Source organism: Octopus sinensis, linkage group LG2 (genome assembly GCF_006345805.1).
Source record: "Octopus sinensis linkage group LG2, ASM634580v1, whole genome shotgun sequence".
Lineage (NCBI taxonomy): Eukaryota > Metazoa > Mollusca > Cephalopoda > Octopoda > Octopodidae > Octopus > Octopus sinensis.
Window position 1 is genome coordinate 194,019,310 of NC_042998.1, and position 16,495 is coordinate 194,035,804.

The 16,495-nt window shown below is 32.6% G+C and overlaps 1 protein-coding gene across 1 annotated transcript; it reads left to right on the forward strand.

The window, feature by feature from the left end:
* The first annotated feature begins 14,333 nt into the window (after positions 1 to 14,333).
* Positions 14,334 to 14,687, forward strand: LOC115227141. The gene has a single exon (XM_029798057.1). The coding sequence runs from the start codon at positions 14,334 to 14,336 to the stop codon at positions 14,685 to 14,687; it is 354 nt and encodes a 117-aa protein (XP_029653917.1).
* The last annotated feature ends 1,808 nt before the right edge of the window (positions 14,688 to 16,495 follow it).

The window sequence follows — 16,495 nt, forward strand, 5'->3', positions numbered from 1 at the left end:
AATAGATGCACATATTCAGATAATCACACATACATACACATAACAAATTTTTATATGAATAGTTATCACTCCATTAAGATTATAAATTAAAACATTCAGCAACAAGAGAAAGCAAAACAAAATACAATTTCCTCAAAAAAAAACAAAAAAACTGTACTATAATATTCAATATCGCAAGAGGTTGAACAAAGTTAAAAAAAAAAGGACTTTATTTATCTGTCGAATTATGAGTAGTAGTAATCATCTGTTTGAAACATTTAAGCAGTGTCATTGGTTATTCATTTCTCATTTGGGGAAGAAGAAAAAAAATCATTCACGCACACACATACAATACATACAAGGGAAACAACAATAACAACAACAACAGCATCCAAACAAACAAACAAAAAAGGAAAGAGTTACTCTTAGAATTCATAAATGACAAATCTGAGAAGAAAGGGGTTTTTGAAAGAAAATCAGAAAAGCGCAGCCTTAGTGGATTCCTACATTACAGTAGCATTTCTTTTTTTTTTTTAATTGAAGAATTATTCCACTCCTAAATATCCTAGCATTTGTATACATATACATATGTGTATGTATGTGTGTGTCTGTTTGTGTGTGTGTCTTTGTATACATGATACATTCACATGCACAAATAATGTGTATTAGTGTGTAAATATACAAATGCATTTTATATATATATATATATATATATATATAATATATATATATATATGTGTGTGTATGTATACATATATGTAATGTATAGTGTTGGCTGTGTATGTGTGATGGAGTGAATGCATATTTACAAATAATATCTGTACATGACAACTAGATCATAATAATGCTAATAATAACAATTCATCTAATAACATACTTCATGTTTATTTAGGAGGGTCATAAGTGTATGCATGTAAAATATATATATATAAACATAATGTATGTGTATATTTTATTTATATGCACTTTAAGTCTGCAAATCGTTTTAACACAAAGGTTATATATAAATGATGATTTTCTTAAACCCAGTTTGTGTCCTTTTCATTCTTTTTCTCAGTTACTATCTCTGCCAACCAGTCTTTAGATCAAAGACTACGGGGATGTATATATACTATAAATTTTCCTTGTGCCAAGCACCAGGGATTATGGTGTGTGTGTGCATGTATATATATATATATATATACACACATACACATACGTGTGTATGAGGGTGTGCACTCTCCATTTGAAATACTGATTTTCTTAATAGCACATTTAGTAAACCATATAAAGTGGTTCATCTCTTTGAATGCTTGTTTGCTGGACCATTGTGGAAAATTTTCTATCATTTTGCAAATACAGTAACAAGAGAGTTGTGGTTGCTTTTCAGAGCTAAAAATATATGTTTTATTTCTCTACTTCTGGTTTGTTTTCTTTTCTGATATATCTGTCTTAAAAATATTTATTGGATAATCTTGTCAGAGCAATCAAAATTATTTAACAAATTGCATCTGAGATCTGAGGTTTTGTTTCTCCTTTTATACTATAGCAAGCCACAGCAAAATTTGGTTTGATTAACTACCAACATATTTAAGGATTATGACGTAAAAATTGGAAATTAGATTAGAAAAAGTACTTACAAAAAAGGATTTGCTTAAATTTTGCATTACTTCTGCCACATACTTATACATTAAGTTTCCAAAATAATTTTCTAAAATATTTCTTTTTTATTTTTATTGAATAATTTAGTAGCTGCTTTTCTTTCTTGAGTAGAAGCTATTCAATGATCCTTTATTCATTATGATCTGATTTTATTAAGATAAATAGTTGTGGCATATTACCCTAACTAGATTTGCAAAGATTTCATTTATTTAATTTCTTACTTCAAATTAGTATATAATATAATTCAGTCTTGGATTACGACTATAGATATAGATTTGAAAAGTAAAGAATTCTATAGCTTAGCTTTGGTTGGTAGGGGTAGTTGAAATGAATTGTTTTAACTTACTTCAGCTCATGATAGTGAGTGTTCTGAAGGAGGACTTTTATGAAGACATCTCAGAATTGAGAGCAATAGTCCAAGGTTAGATTAAAAGTTACTCAAATATTTGTCATGTTTTTGTCTCAACAAAGAACAAATCATCCAAGAACTCTATCTCTATTGAAAAAGAAAAAAAATTGAAATGTTTGATAAATGTTCAGATAATCTCCTGACATGGGAAATTGGTTTGGTAATTTGGCCTGCCACTCTGATTGGTTGTGTATACAAATCCATTGCAGGTATTCTATTATCTATTGGAGAAGATTATTTCATTCCATGTGCCTCAGTTCACCTAGATGCTGGGAGAAATTATAAGAACATCTAAGAAAGTTTCCTGTGACATTTTGTCCAAGGGAAGATTTGTTTCTTTTCACTTAATGCTACAAAAACTGATGTTAAGTAGCAGCATATAAATTCCTGGAGTTTCTGAATGGATTAACTATTTCAACATTACTTATCATAACAAATATGTATTTCTTTAAATGTAAACATATTTAATGAATTTGAAATACTACAACAGGACTCCAAGTTTGCCATCAAGATGTAGGACAAGATACTGTGATAGCCTGGGCTTCAGAGGTCCACAGCTCTTCAATATCCTCCTGAAGGACCTGAGAGACCTGCATGGGGTGGATGCGGATGTCTTTAAAATAAAGCTGGATCTCTTCCTGTCAGGTGTCCCAGATGAACCAACTTCACGGCAGGAGGTGCAGATGAGGGCAGCTGCATAGAACTCTCTCATGCACCAAAATGTCAATTGCTAAAAAGCATTCGTGAAGTAAAATCATGTAGCAACACCGAATGGCGGTGCCCCAGCATGGCCACAGCTCAGCTCGTGAGCTGAAACTAGATGAAAATGAAAATGAATTGTTTAACTTTGACAAAAGAGCATTAAGGGAAACATTTGTACAGTTATCTTTGTTACCTTTAAAATATATACTTATAGTGCTGGCAAAGATAAATAAAAGTAACATTTTTTTTTTCATTGTGAAAAGGAATATCGGAGGTTATTTCCTTTCTTAGTGTTTTTTTTTGGTGTAAATTACAAGCAACTACAAAGAGTCTCTTGCATGTATTTATTAGACAGTTAACCATTCTCCTTATTTGTTTCTTTCCACAGCAAATGAAGAGTTAGGATTATAAATGACTGCGTGAAAGTGGAGTTGGGCCACGAATTACATCAATACATTTAACAGAGTGCCTTATGTTTACTTTTGTGCTTGCATATTTGTTTATGCGATTACGTGCATGTGTGTGTTGTATCTGGATTTTCAGAACTAAACGTAGTATTTGGGAAATAAATGTCATGTTTGTTTTAAAATCGTTTCCTTAGATAAACTAATTTGCTTACAAGAAACTATCATCTCTTTTGTGTAAATCTTGATACTTCAAAATTTCCTGTGAGACAGAGATTTGCAAATGAATTTGCCACCTTTTCATGTGTGTGGCAAAAAAAAGTACCCTACAAACTGAATTATGCCTTATATGTCATTAGCTTATAATAATCTTGTATGTTCACTGAGAATAAGATCTCATAAATTATTGAATCACTGAGTTTTCTTACTACAGAGTTGATGAATGTTTTTTTTTTTTTTTTTCCTCCTTAATGCTTGTTTAAATATGTTCAATATTTTCGTATCTTAATTACATACGAAGCTTGATAGTGTCACTGGTGGTGAAACTTGCAGTCCAGATGCCAAGCTCTGCAACCAACCAAACGTTTGCAATTGTTATCAAGCTACTCTTTCACAGAGTGTTTGGCAATCAATTACTAGTTAAAAAGTTAATATTTGTTTCAAACATATAAAAACATATATATATATATACATAATAATAATCTATATTTTTATTGATTAATCGAAAGTACTTTGGTAGAGATGGAATTATGTGATGAAAAAAAATGGGTGGGTTTTTTTTCTTTTATTTTTCAATTTTTTTTTTTGTCATAATGTTATTTAGTCTCCCAGCTTCCCTCTTCTGTGTAAGGCCACTTCCGTTCTTTATGTTAAATGTTAAAATATCCAGTTCTTCATTTCGCTTTTGTGATGTATAGTTTTGCATTCGAGATGAACATTACATCAACACTAGATGAATGTTACCTGTTGTCGTGTGTCTCAGAAATGTAACAGAATAGTAACGTTTTGTGGACTTAAATGTTAACATTCTGTAAAATATTTTAAACCGAAACTATCATCATCATCATCATTGTTACTTTTACCTTTTTTTTTTCTTTTTTTTTTGATATTACATTCACATTAGATTTAGAAAATAACTTAGATTGGATCATTGATACCGAGCTTCTCCTTCGTGGATATTTGTTATGAAAAAGATAATACAAATCCAGAAGAGCGCGGGAGTGGCTGTGTGGTAAGTAGCTTGCTTACCAACCACATGGTTCCGGGTTCAGTCCCACTGTGTGGCATCTTGGGCAAGTGTCTTCTGCTATAGCCTCGGGCCGACCAATGCCTTGTGAGTGGATTTGGTAGACGGAAACTGAAGGAAGCCTGTTGTATATATGTATATATATATGTATGTTTGTGTGTCAGTGTTTGTCCCCCCACCATCATTTGACAACCAATGCTGGTGTGTTTACGTCCCCATCACTTAGCGGTTCGGCAAAAAGAGACCGATAGAATAAGTACTGGGCTTACAAAGAATAAGTCCTGGGGTCGATTTGCTCGACTAAAAGTGGTGCTCCAGCATGGCCGCAGTCAAATGACTTAAACAAGTAAAAGAGTAAAGTATTGATCTTCTGTAATTAAACAAGTAACTTAGCATTGGATTGACCAAAACCTTGTACAGTTGATGGAAACTGTGTGGAAGCCCATCGGAGAGACGGTTCCTGTTCTTAGATGGCACACACTTAATCAGCCATCTAAGATTAAGCGTACCAATTTTATACCCTCACCTGGCTATTGGGTGACTTAGTTGAATCCATTCCGTTTCATGCATTCAGGCCAGGTTTTCTATCTGAGGATAACATTCTGCCAACAGTCTCAGAGACCCTGCAAAAATACATGAGCAATACCCTCCCTCCTCTCAATAAGCCATGTAAAAATACTTTAATGAAACCCTTATATAGTTTTTCATAACATCAACATTGTTCTGTACTGAACTCGTTAAACACAATAATTCAAATGATTGATTTTTTTTTTCCTTCCCTCATCCCCATCATTTGGAAAGGATAAACTGTACAGACTATCATTAGTTGTAATCATGTGATGGTATGAAAAAAATTCCATCAAATTATTTATAAAATCACATATATATATATATACATTCAGTGTGTATGTGTATATATATATGTATGTATATAAGTATATGCATATATATGAATGTATGTAAATATGCATATATGTATATAAATATGTATATATATATGCATGTATATAAATATATGCATATATATGTATATAAATATATGCATATATATGTATATAAATATATGCATATATATATGTATATAAATATATGTGTATATATATATATATATATATATGTATATAAATATATGTATATAAATATGTGTATATATATATATATATATATGTATAAATATATGTGTGTATATATATGTATATTTGTGTGTGTGTGTATGTATATATATATATATATATGTTTGTATATAAATACATGTGTATATGTATGTATATATGTAGATATAAATATACAGTGGTGCCATTTAATTTAAGAACGCTTGTATACTATTGTTAAAATAGCATTTTTTATACATTCAAGTTGTAAATTGTGAATTAAGATGTATATCAAAATAAAGAAAATTTCACAAACTTTAATATTGTATACAACTTTACAGCATAACATCAACATATTAATTTAAAATTAAAAATAGAGCTTAATTATCTTAATTTATAGAGCCATTTAATTTAAGAACGATTTGTAAAATTTCATTTTTTTGCTTAAAAAAAATTTATTCTGAGATCAACAAAAAATAGTAATAAGCTCACACAATCAGTATTTGTTTGGGTATCCAAAATTACTTAACACAGCTTTGCATCTGCGAAACATAGAATTGTTCAAAGCATTTATCACTGTTCCTGAGATTTTTTCCCCAATTTTGGCTAATAATGTTACAGAAATCATCCTTATTTTTTGGCTTACTACTTTGCACAGCTCTACCCAAGATCACCCCAAATTCTTTCGGGCATATAGAAACATAGTTTTATCCAATATTTCTAGATAGGAACTTACTATCCATAATGCCCTTGATTTAGATTATAGGACCGATGCCTTTTCCAGATATGCACCCCAACACTATGCTTAATTGTAGGTTGGATGCATTCTGGATGGTATTCTTTGCCTGTGGAGGCGCAATGGCCCTGTGGTTAGGGCAGCGGACTCACGGTCGTAGGATCGCGGTTTTGATTCCCAGACCGGGCATTGTGAGTGTTTATTGAGCGAAAACACCTAAAGCTTCACAAGGCACAGGCAGGAGGTGGTGGTGAACCCTGCTGTACTCTTTCACCACAACTTTCTCTCACTTTTTCTTCCTGTTTCTGTTGCACCTGTATTTCAAAGGGCCAGCCTTGTCACACTCTGTGTCACGCTGAATCTCCTCGAGAACTATGTTAAGGGTACACGTGTCTGTGGAATGCTCAGCCACTTGCACGTTAATTCCATGGGCAAGCTGTTCCGTTGATCGTATCAGCTGGGACCCTCATCGTCGTAACCGATGGAGTGCTCCTAATAATTCTTTGCCTATATGCTTTCTTACATACTTACTGCCATCACTGCTAAACAAGTTGAGCTTTGACTTGTCCGACAACACATTCGACCGATCTGCTGGCTTACTCTTTTGCAAACTGTATTCAGGCATGTTGATTTTTTAAAAGAAATATATGACTTTTTCCAAGAGACTCTTCCTAGAAGTCCAAATTCTTTGAAACAGCATTTTATGGTAAGTCCATATTTTTGCTGAATTTCTTCCAAAAATGTCAACAGCAGTCATTTTACATTTTTTAGGGACAGTCTATCAGTATATCTATCCATTCCTGCCATTGTTTTTCTTGGTTGCCCAGGTTCAGAGTTGTCTTTGCAATCATTAGTTTCTTTATAACAACAGAGAGCAATGTAGACAGCTGTTTTAGCTCATCCAACTTCATTTAAAATAGTTTTGTATGACTATTTCAGCCTACTAAGCCTGAACGATCTTCACTCTGGTTTCTGGTGTTAACTTTTGTCTCTGACCCATCACAACTATTGACTAACCTAAATATTGTAACAGCACACAAATTACTCTACCTTTATGTTAGTCAATACGGCAAAAAGATCCCCCAAAATTTGGGAGATCACTCTTCAATTCAGTGGCAAGATAAATTACACAAAATAAAGTTTATTTTTAATTTAATATTTATATGCTGGTTTTGAAAGGCTTCTTAATTCAGATTTACAACTAGAATATATTTAGAAAATGCCATTTTAATATTTATCTACTAGTGTTCTTAAATTAAAGGGCGCCACTGTAAATTTATATATAAATGTGTATATATATATATATTATATATATATATAATATATATATATATATTAGGTTGTCCCAAAAGTTCGTAAACACTTGCGAAAATTGAATTTTTACTCGCCAAGTACTAACAAAAACAACAAAAATTATTCCTCAAATAAAGACCATTATTTTCCAAGACTTTCTATGAACTTTTGGGACAACCTTATATATATCTAAATGTATGAGTATATGTGATATATATGTGTGTGTGTATCTATATATAATATATGTTTATATATATATATATATATATATATATATATATACCACTAATATAGGATGAAGATTTTTTTACAGAAAAAAATTTCATCAAAAGAGTGGCTGTATATTAAAATATCTTTAAAGGTTAAAATTATAAACAAGGGCAAAAGAAAATTATTTCAATGCCAATATGCTGATAACAGACTTTTAAAATGTCAATTTCCACATATTATTATATACCCACTACAGAAATATGTTGTGCTGAAATCGGGGAAAGCTAGCCAACAGAGGTTTTAAAAAAACTTCGTTATTTCTATATTGAATCAATTTTGGAATTAATCTCATAATAGATTTTTTCCTCGTCAGTAGAAAATACGAAAAGAGATAAATGAAATACTTACAAGCGCCCATGGAAAAAAGCCGAAGCAAAAGTCATGAGTACACATAAGTACCCTAGATATATCTTAATATAAAATCCTTTGGTTAGCCTCAGCAGACATGTGAACTGTTCTCCACCACAGCTTATAGTGGTTACCTGTCCCTATAGCAAATAGTTATAAATCTACTACTAATATAGGATGAAGTTTTTTTACAGAAAAATATTTTATCCCAAAAAGTGGCAGCATATTAAAAATACCTTTAAAGGTTAAAATTATAAACAAGGGCAAAAGAAAATTATTTCTATGCCAATATGCTGATAACAGACTTTTAAATCGTCAATTTCTACATATTATATTATATATATATATATATATATTATATATATATATATATACAGGCGCAGGAGTGGCTGTGTGGTAAGTAGCTTGCTAACCAACCACATGGTTCCGGTTCAGTCCCACTGAGTGGCATCTTGGGCAAGTGTCTTCTGCTATAGCCCCAGGCCGACCAATGCCTTGTGAGTGGATTTGGTAGACGGAAACTGAAAGAAGCCTGTCGTATATATGTATTTATATATATATGTGTGTGTTTGTGTATCTGTGTTTGTCCCCCTAGCATTGCTTGACAACCGATGCTGGTGTGCTTACATCCCCGTCACTTAGCAGTTCGGCAAAAGAGACCGATAGAATAAGTCCCGGGGGCGATTTGCTCGACTAAAGGCGGTGCTTCAGCATGGCTGCAGTCAAATGACTGAAACAAGTAAAAGAGTATACATATCGGTAAATAAAATAAGTGACAATTATTCGGTAGCCATGATAAAACTACCAAATGGCTATATATAAAATAATTGTCACATATTATATTTACAGATAAATTCCTCTATTTAAACAATATCAAGGTCTCATTCATTCTTTTGTTGTCTTGCCATTTCTTTCAATATATATATATGTCTCTCTCTCTCTCTTACCTCAGTATATATGGTCCTAGTTATAAGGTATACGGTAGTGGGTAATTTAAAGGTAAACCATAGTTTAATGAGAAAATGGAGATAAAAACAACAATGAGAATTGGATCTTTGGTGTCCCATCTTAATTAATACACCAAAAATCCACTTCTCATTGTTTATTTCTCCAATTTTCTTATCATCTATATATATATATATACATACATCATGATCATCGTTTAACATCCGTTGAACGATGATGATGATTGATATACATGTAAATACATATATAATTTATATATATATGTGCATACTTATACATATATATGTATATATAATATATATATATATAATGTAGGTATATATGAATATATGTATTATATATATAATTATATATATATAGGTATAGATACATATATGTATATATAAATAGATATATGTATATATATATATATATGTATATATAGATACATATATGTATATATAAATAGATATATGTATATATATATATATTATATATATATATATATGTATATATAAATAGATATATGTATATATAGATATATATATATATAATATATAGGTATAGATACATATATGTATATATAAATAGATATATGTATATATATTATATATATATGTATATATAGATACATATATGTATATATAAATAGATATATGTATATATATATATATATATATAGGTATAGATACATATATGTATATATAAATAGATATATGTATATATATTATATATATATATATAGATACATATATGTATATATAATAGATATATGTATGTATATATATATATATATGTATGTATAGATACATATATGTATCTATAGATACATATATATATGTATATATATATATATATATTATATTATATATATATATGTATGTATAGATACATATATGTATCTATAGATACATATATATATGTGTATATATATATCCATCCACACACACACATATACAGGGGTTGGACAAAATAATGGAAATAACTTAAAATTTCAAACAAATTTATTTTAATATGAGGTAGGACTACCTTTGGCAGTAATTACAGCTTGAATTCTACGAGGTATGAACCCGCACAAAGTTTGAATTATTTCCAAAAGAATTTTTGTTCATTCTTCAGCTAAAACAGTCTCTAGTTCTTGTAGTGATGATGGTGGGGGATATCTACTCCTTACTTGTTTTCTAAAATACATCATAAATGTTTTATAATATAGGGATCTGGGGACAGTGGTGGCCAGATAAGATGTTCTACTTCACTTGAATGTTCCTTTAGCTGTGTGAATTGGTGCATTATCACCATGAAAGATTCCATTTCCCCCCCGGAAACAGTTCCACAACCATAGGATGAATTTGATCAGATAAAATACTTAAATAGACTTGACTATTAATTCTGCTATGAAGGGAAACCATTGGGCCAGTGAATTTCCAAAATATAGTCCCCAGATCATCACAGAACCTCCTTCATGTTTGACAGTTGGAAGAAGGAGTCTGGGTCAAATGCTTCTTTGTGCTGTCTCCATACGTATACTTGGCCAGTGCGTGGAAGTAAGGTAACGGATGACTTGTCCTAGAAAATAACATTCTTCCACTGCTCTAGAACCAATTTTGTAGGTTTTTACTCTACTCTAAACACTTTGCAACATTTGTTTTTGAAAGTAGTGGTTTTCTGATTGCAGCCTTCTTGTCCAGTCCAACTTTGCAGCTCCCTGTAAATAGTTTTTGTGGAAACTGGGTTCTCGAGGTGGTCATTAAGCTCTGTAGTAATTTTGGGAGCTGTACTTTTGTGGTCCTTTCTAACAGTTCATGTAAGAGCCTGACAGTCCCTATCTGAAAGTTTTGGTTTTCTTCTGGAGTTTTGTTTCAACAAGGAGGTTTTTCCCTCTTTCTCAATGGGTGTCATTACTTTCGAGACAGTACTTCTTGATACACCAAACATTTTGGCTGTTTTTGTTACTTTAGCGCCTGAAACACACACACAAAAAAAAAAAGAGACAGCAATTTTAACAAAACAGATTAAGCAACAGTAATAATAAATCAAAACAGAAAAATAAACAATCTTTTGACAGTTTTATAGATAATTTCAATATTATGATGCTAGGTGTTTCCATTATTTTCTCCAACCCCTGTATATATATATATATATATATATATATATTTCATTTTTGGATTTGGTTTGCAAGATTCTTTATATGAGTTCATGTGTTGAAGCATATTCTGTTGTGTCTGGGGAGAGTCATTTTCTTTTTGTGCCGTATAATGTAACACACTCACTGGTAAAATTTTCGTTGCGTCTTGCAACCTTTTTAATAGTTTTGACTCAAAACAAAAGGAAAGGTTGCAAGACGCAACGAAAATTTTAGGAAATTAAAAATAAGAAAAAAGTGGAAATTTTACTGGTGAGTGTGTTACATTATAAGGCACAAAAAGAAAATGACTCTCCCCAGTCATAATGTAAGTGCTGGGTCAGGCAGCTCCTATCTGGTCGAAAGCCATGCTAGGTATCACTCAGCAAGTTATTTTCTTCAAGGAACGCGATTAGTTTCCCTCTGACTATCCATTCCATGACTTTGCTGATGTGTGAAGTCAGTGAGATAGGCCTATAGTTTTGGGCATCTGCTCTACTTCCCCCTTTATATATAGGGCATATTCCCTCCTTCAGCTTGCTTGGCAGTTTGCCATTTGCAAGAAAGCTCTGGAAGAGAATTTGGAGGGGTTTTGTCAGCGCATGTTTACACGATTTGAGGAGGATTGCTAGGAAACCATCAGGACCAGCAGTTGAATTTGTGTCCACTTCATCTATGACTAGCAGTATATCTTCTTTGCTAATGTCAATGTATTCCATTGTAACTGCCTCGCTGGTTATAGGTGAGGCAGCAAAGAAGTCCACTGGTTCATTCACTTGTCTGTGTTCCAATAGGGTGGTAAAGACACTTTTGAACTGGTCATTCAGTATCTCACTGATCTTAGTTGGACTGTCTGTGAGGGAGCCATCCTTTTGGAGGAGGGGTCTATCTTGTAGTGTACTGAGGCTGTTTCTTTCGCGTAATGAAAGAAGGCCTTTGGGTTTGACTTAATGTTTTTTTATAACCCAAGCTTCTTTATCTGCTTTCTCCCTCATATAGGATTGTTGCAGCCTTTTTACAATCTCCATCAGTGTTGTTTTTAGGCTGGACCTTACATATATGTATACACACACATACATACATACATATATATATATATATATGTGTGTGTGTGTGTGTGTATATATATATAATATATATATATACACACATCGCTCAACCATCACTTGACAACTGATGTTGGTGTGTTTATGTTCCTGAGGCTTAGCAGTTCAGCAAAAGAGACCAGAAGAATAAGTACTAAGCTTAGAAAGAATGAGTCTTGGGGTCATTTTCTTTGACTAAAACTCTTTTAGGCAGTGCTCCAGCATGGCCAAAGTCAAATGACTAAAATAAGTCAAACAATAAGAGAATATGTGTGTGTGTATATATATATATATATATATATGTATGTATACACAGAAAGAGAGAGGGATAAAACTGACTTTGAAGTGGATGCATGGCGTTCAGTCATATAATAATGTAAATAATATATATATAGTATGTATTGCATACATATAAATATATACTTTTATATATATATATGTGAATATTTCTATATATGTATATATAATATATGTATGTATAATATATATATAAATATGTGTATATATGTGGTTATATTTACATATATCTGTATATGTGTGTATGTATGGTATATACATGTGTGTGTTTGTATATATATGTGCGTGAATATATATATATGTCTGTATATGTGTATATATGTGTGTATATGTATATATGTGTGTATATGTGTATGTATATGTATATTTGTGTGTATATACATGTGTATATGCATATGTGTATGTATATATGTGTATATGCACATATATGTATAGACATGTATATGTGTATATATATATATATATGTGCGTGTATCTAAGTATTTATATACATGTATATGTATGTATGCATATATATGTGCATGTGTGTGTATATATATATATAGTAGATAGATATATAATACCTATGTATATAAGGAAAATATGTAGATAATATTTCAATGTTTTTGAGAAAAATTCTAGATATTGAAAATGACACTGAAGATTGCCAACATGATATCATTAGAAATGGTTACTAGTATAAAACAACCTTTATGCTCTCTATTTACTCCGCTGTGTCTACAATATGGGAAATACTTATATATAAACAGCAGTCTGTATACATTGTTACATTTCTATATCACTCAGTATTTCACATTTCTCAGTTTTATTTTCTATTTTATTTTTTTTTTGACATCTTCATTATCACAATAAAACTTTGTTTCAAACTTATGATAATTTAATATCAGTGTTTTTATTTGTAATTTGTTTTTGTAATTTTTTTTCCTTTGTCAATGTACTGGAAACATTGGATTTTTATATCTGTTATTGGTTACTTTATTTACGTTTGATGTATATTTGTCCTCATCTTGTTTGTTGTTAACACAACATTTCGACTGATATACTCTCCAGCCTTCATCAGGTGTCTTGGGGAAATTTCGAACCTGGCTCCTCATTTCTAAAGTATTTTTTGTTGATATTATTAGTCAGGTCTCTGCCTGGAAACAAACTCAAAATCTTGGGGTTAGTAGCCTGTGCCCTTAACCACTACGCCATATGCCCGCGGGCAATTATGGAGTGAATTTTAGGACTTATAATTCTAACATTTTCCTATCCTTCCTTAATACTGGTTCCCATATGCTACTCATATCTGCACTCGGTCTGTTTAGGGGGTTGTTGTGTCCTAACATGTGTGCTGCTTCTTTTAGTTTTCGTATTTTCCATTTATCATTTTAACTTCATCCCATAGGGGGAGGTGGTCTCCATTTTTCCATACATGATCAGCTATACTTGATTTATCAATATCTCCTCGTGTCACAGCTTTGCGATGTTTGTCTATCAAAATTTCGAGGGGGCAGCATGTTTCGCCTTTGTATAACCTACCACAGCTGCATGGGATGGAGTACACACAGTCTTGGGTCATATTCTCTTCTATTGGTGGTTTTACTCAAAGGAGATATTTGTGAAGTGTTGTAATACTTTTGAATACTGTCCTGATGTCATATGGGACACATATTTTTTGTATCTTTTCGGAGAGGCCTTTCACATAGGGTGAACAGACTTATCGCATCTTGACTCACCATCTGGTTGGATTCAATGGGGGATATCCTTGATCAATTTTGGACATATGGTATCTGATTTAAAGGAACTAATGAATAAGGTGTTTTCTAACCGGAGGAATCAGTTTACAGACCACAACTGGCTGAAAACCTGTGCCATTTTAGCTCTAAAAAATGTGGCAGTTGATGATTTGAACTTTAAACTTCTGGAACAGTTGCTAGGTGAGCGTCACATGTATAATTCCATTGACACTGTACTCAACGTTGATGAAGCTGTGAATTATCCAGTTGAATTCTTGAATAGTCTAACACCACCTGGCCTCTCACCTCACAACTTGCACCTCAAGTTTGGGGCACCGGTTATGCCGCTTCAAAACCTCGATGCACCAAAGCTTTGCAATGGCACACAACTTATAATATAGATGGTGATGTCAATAGTCTAGGAGACAACAATTTTGACTGGTAAAGCAAGCAGTGAGCCTGTATTCATTCCTAGAATTCCACTTATTCCTTCAGATATGCCTTTCCAGTACAAGCACCTGCAATTCCTGTTGAAACTGAGCTTTGCAATGAGCTTTAACAAGGCCCAGGAGCAGTCCTTGAACATGGTAGTGGCTTTTCATCCATCTTTATATTCCAAGTTCAAAATCTGCTGAAGCTGACTTGGCTCTATTTCAAGATTAACTGCCGCCATCAGCACTCTCCACCAAATGTAAGGACTTGTACCTTTGTGAAAATCACTGTTTCTGGAAATGATTCTAATAAATCTACTGTTGGCTTGCTTTGATCCAGGCAGAGAATGTCCACTGATACCAATGTATTAAAGGTACTACTAGGGAACTAGAGTTTTGTGCTGAGAAGCTTATTTCCTAGATGTAAAAGAAACATAAATTAGTATCATACTTATGGATGGAGTATCATAAATTAGTATAACTCACCAAGACTGCCTAGACTTTGCTATACAATTTTTTTTAGTATAAGTTCTCGTCATATGAGGAAGTCAATTCAATATTTCTTTCTTGCAAGTTTCCTACCTGACAACAATAGAAGAAATACGAGATTATAATTTTTCTCACCGCTGACCTCATTTTTATAGGTGAGCTATTTAGAAATATTTACTAATATAATATAGGCGTAGGAATGGCTGTGTGGTAAGTAGCTTGCTTACCAACCACATGGTTCTGGGTTCAGTTCCACTGTGTGGCACCTGGGGCAAGTGTCTTCTACTATAGCCTCGGGCCGACCAAAGCCTTGTGAGTGGATTTGGCAGGCAGAAACTGAAAGAAGCCTGTTGTATATATGTATATATATATGTATGTGTGTGTATATGTTTGTGTATCTGTGTTTGTCCCCCCAACATCGCTTGACAACCGATGATGGTGTGTTTACGCCCCCATAACTTAGCGGTTCAGCACAAGAGACTGATAGAATAAGTACTAGGCTTACAAAAAATAAGTCCAGCATGGCCACAGTCAAATGACTGAAACAAGTAAAATAGTAATACTACATTCTGATTGACTTCATTTTTGACCCTTATGAGCTGCTGTATTTCTGGATGTGTACAAAGTACTGTACTGGATTAGAACTAGAAATATTTATTTCTAAACTTAGAGAACATAACATCTCCTATTACTCTGAGTCTAGAAGTATTCTACAGGTTTGGCATTCAGGGGAGGGTAATGCAGTGTTTGGGAGAAGAAATAGTAGATAGATTAAGTGAGCCTAGTTTAAAAGGGTAGAGGCCATAGTTGTAGCTGTGGAAGAGAGAGGGAGAAGAGACAGCACATGGATGAGAGAAGCTTTGCCAATCAGTCAGTTGAATTACGTTCTTTTGGATGGAGTCTAGGATGATAGTATGTATTATCTGCTCCACCCTACATATCTAAGCAGCTTTTAAACGCTGGTCTTAGATGAGCTTTGTAATGATTCACCTGATTAGGTTTGAAGTATTTCCTTTTGTTAATGAGAAACCAAGTCTTTACAATGCAACTCTACCATACTATGCACTTTTATGCAAGTAGAATAATAAAATGGTAAGGGATTTCACTCTGCTATAATGAGGTTTTTGATTTGATCCATTTGTATATCTTCATTTTTTACCAAGTCTGCTGATTCAGCCAAACATTATGAGTGAAACTGAGGAGACAAAAGCTGTTTGGATGCCTGTGTGATGGATTATACTTGTAATTTAAAATGTCCAGCCTTATCACAATGACACTGAGAACTGTAT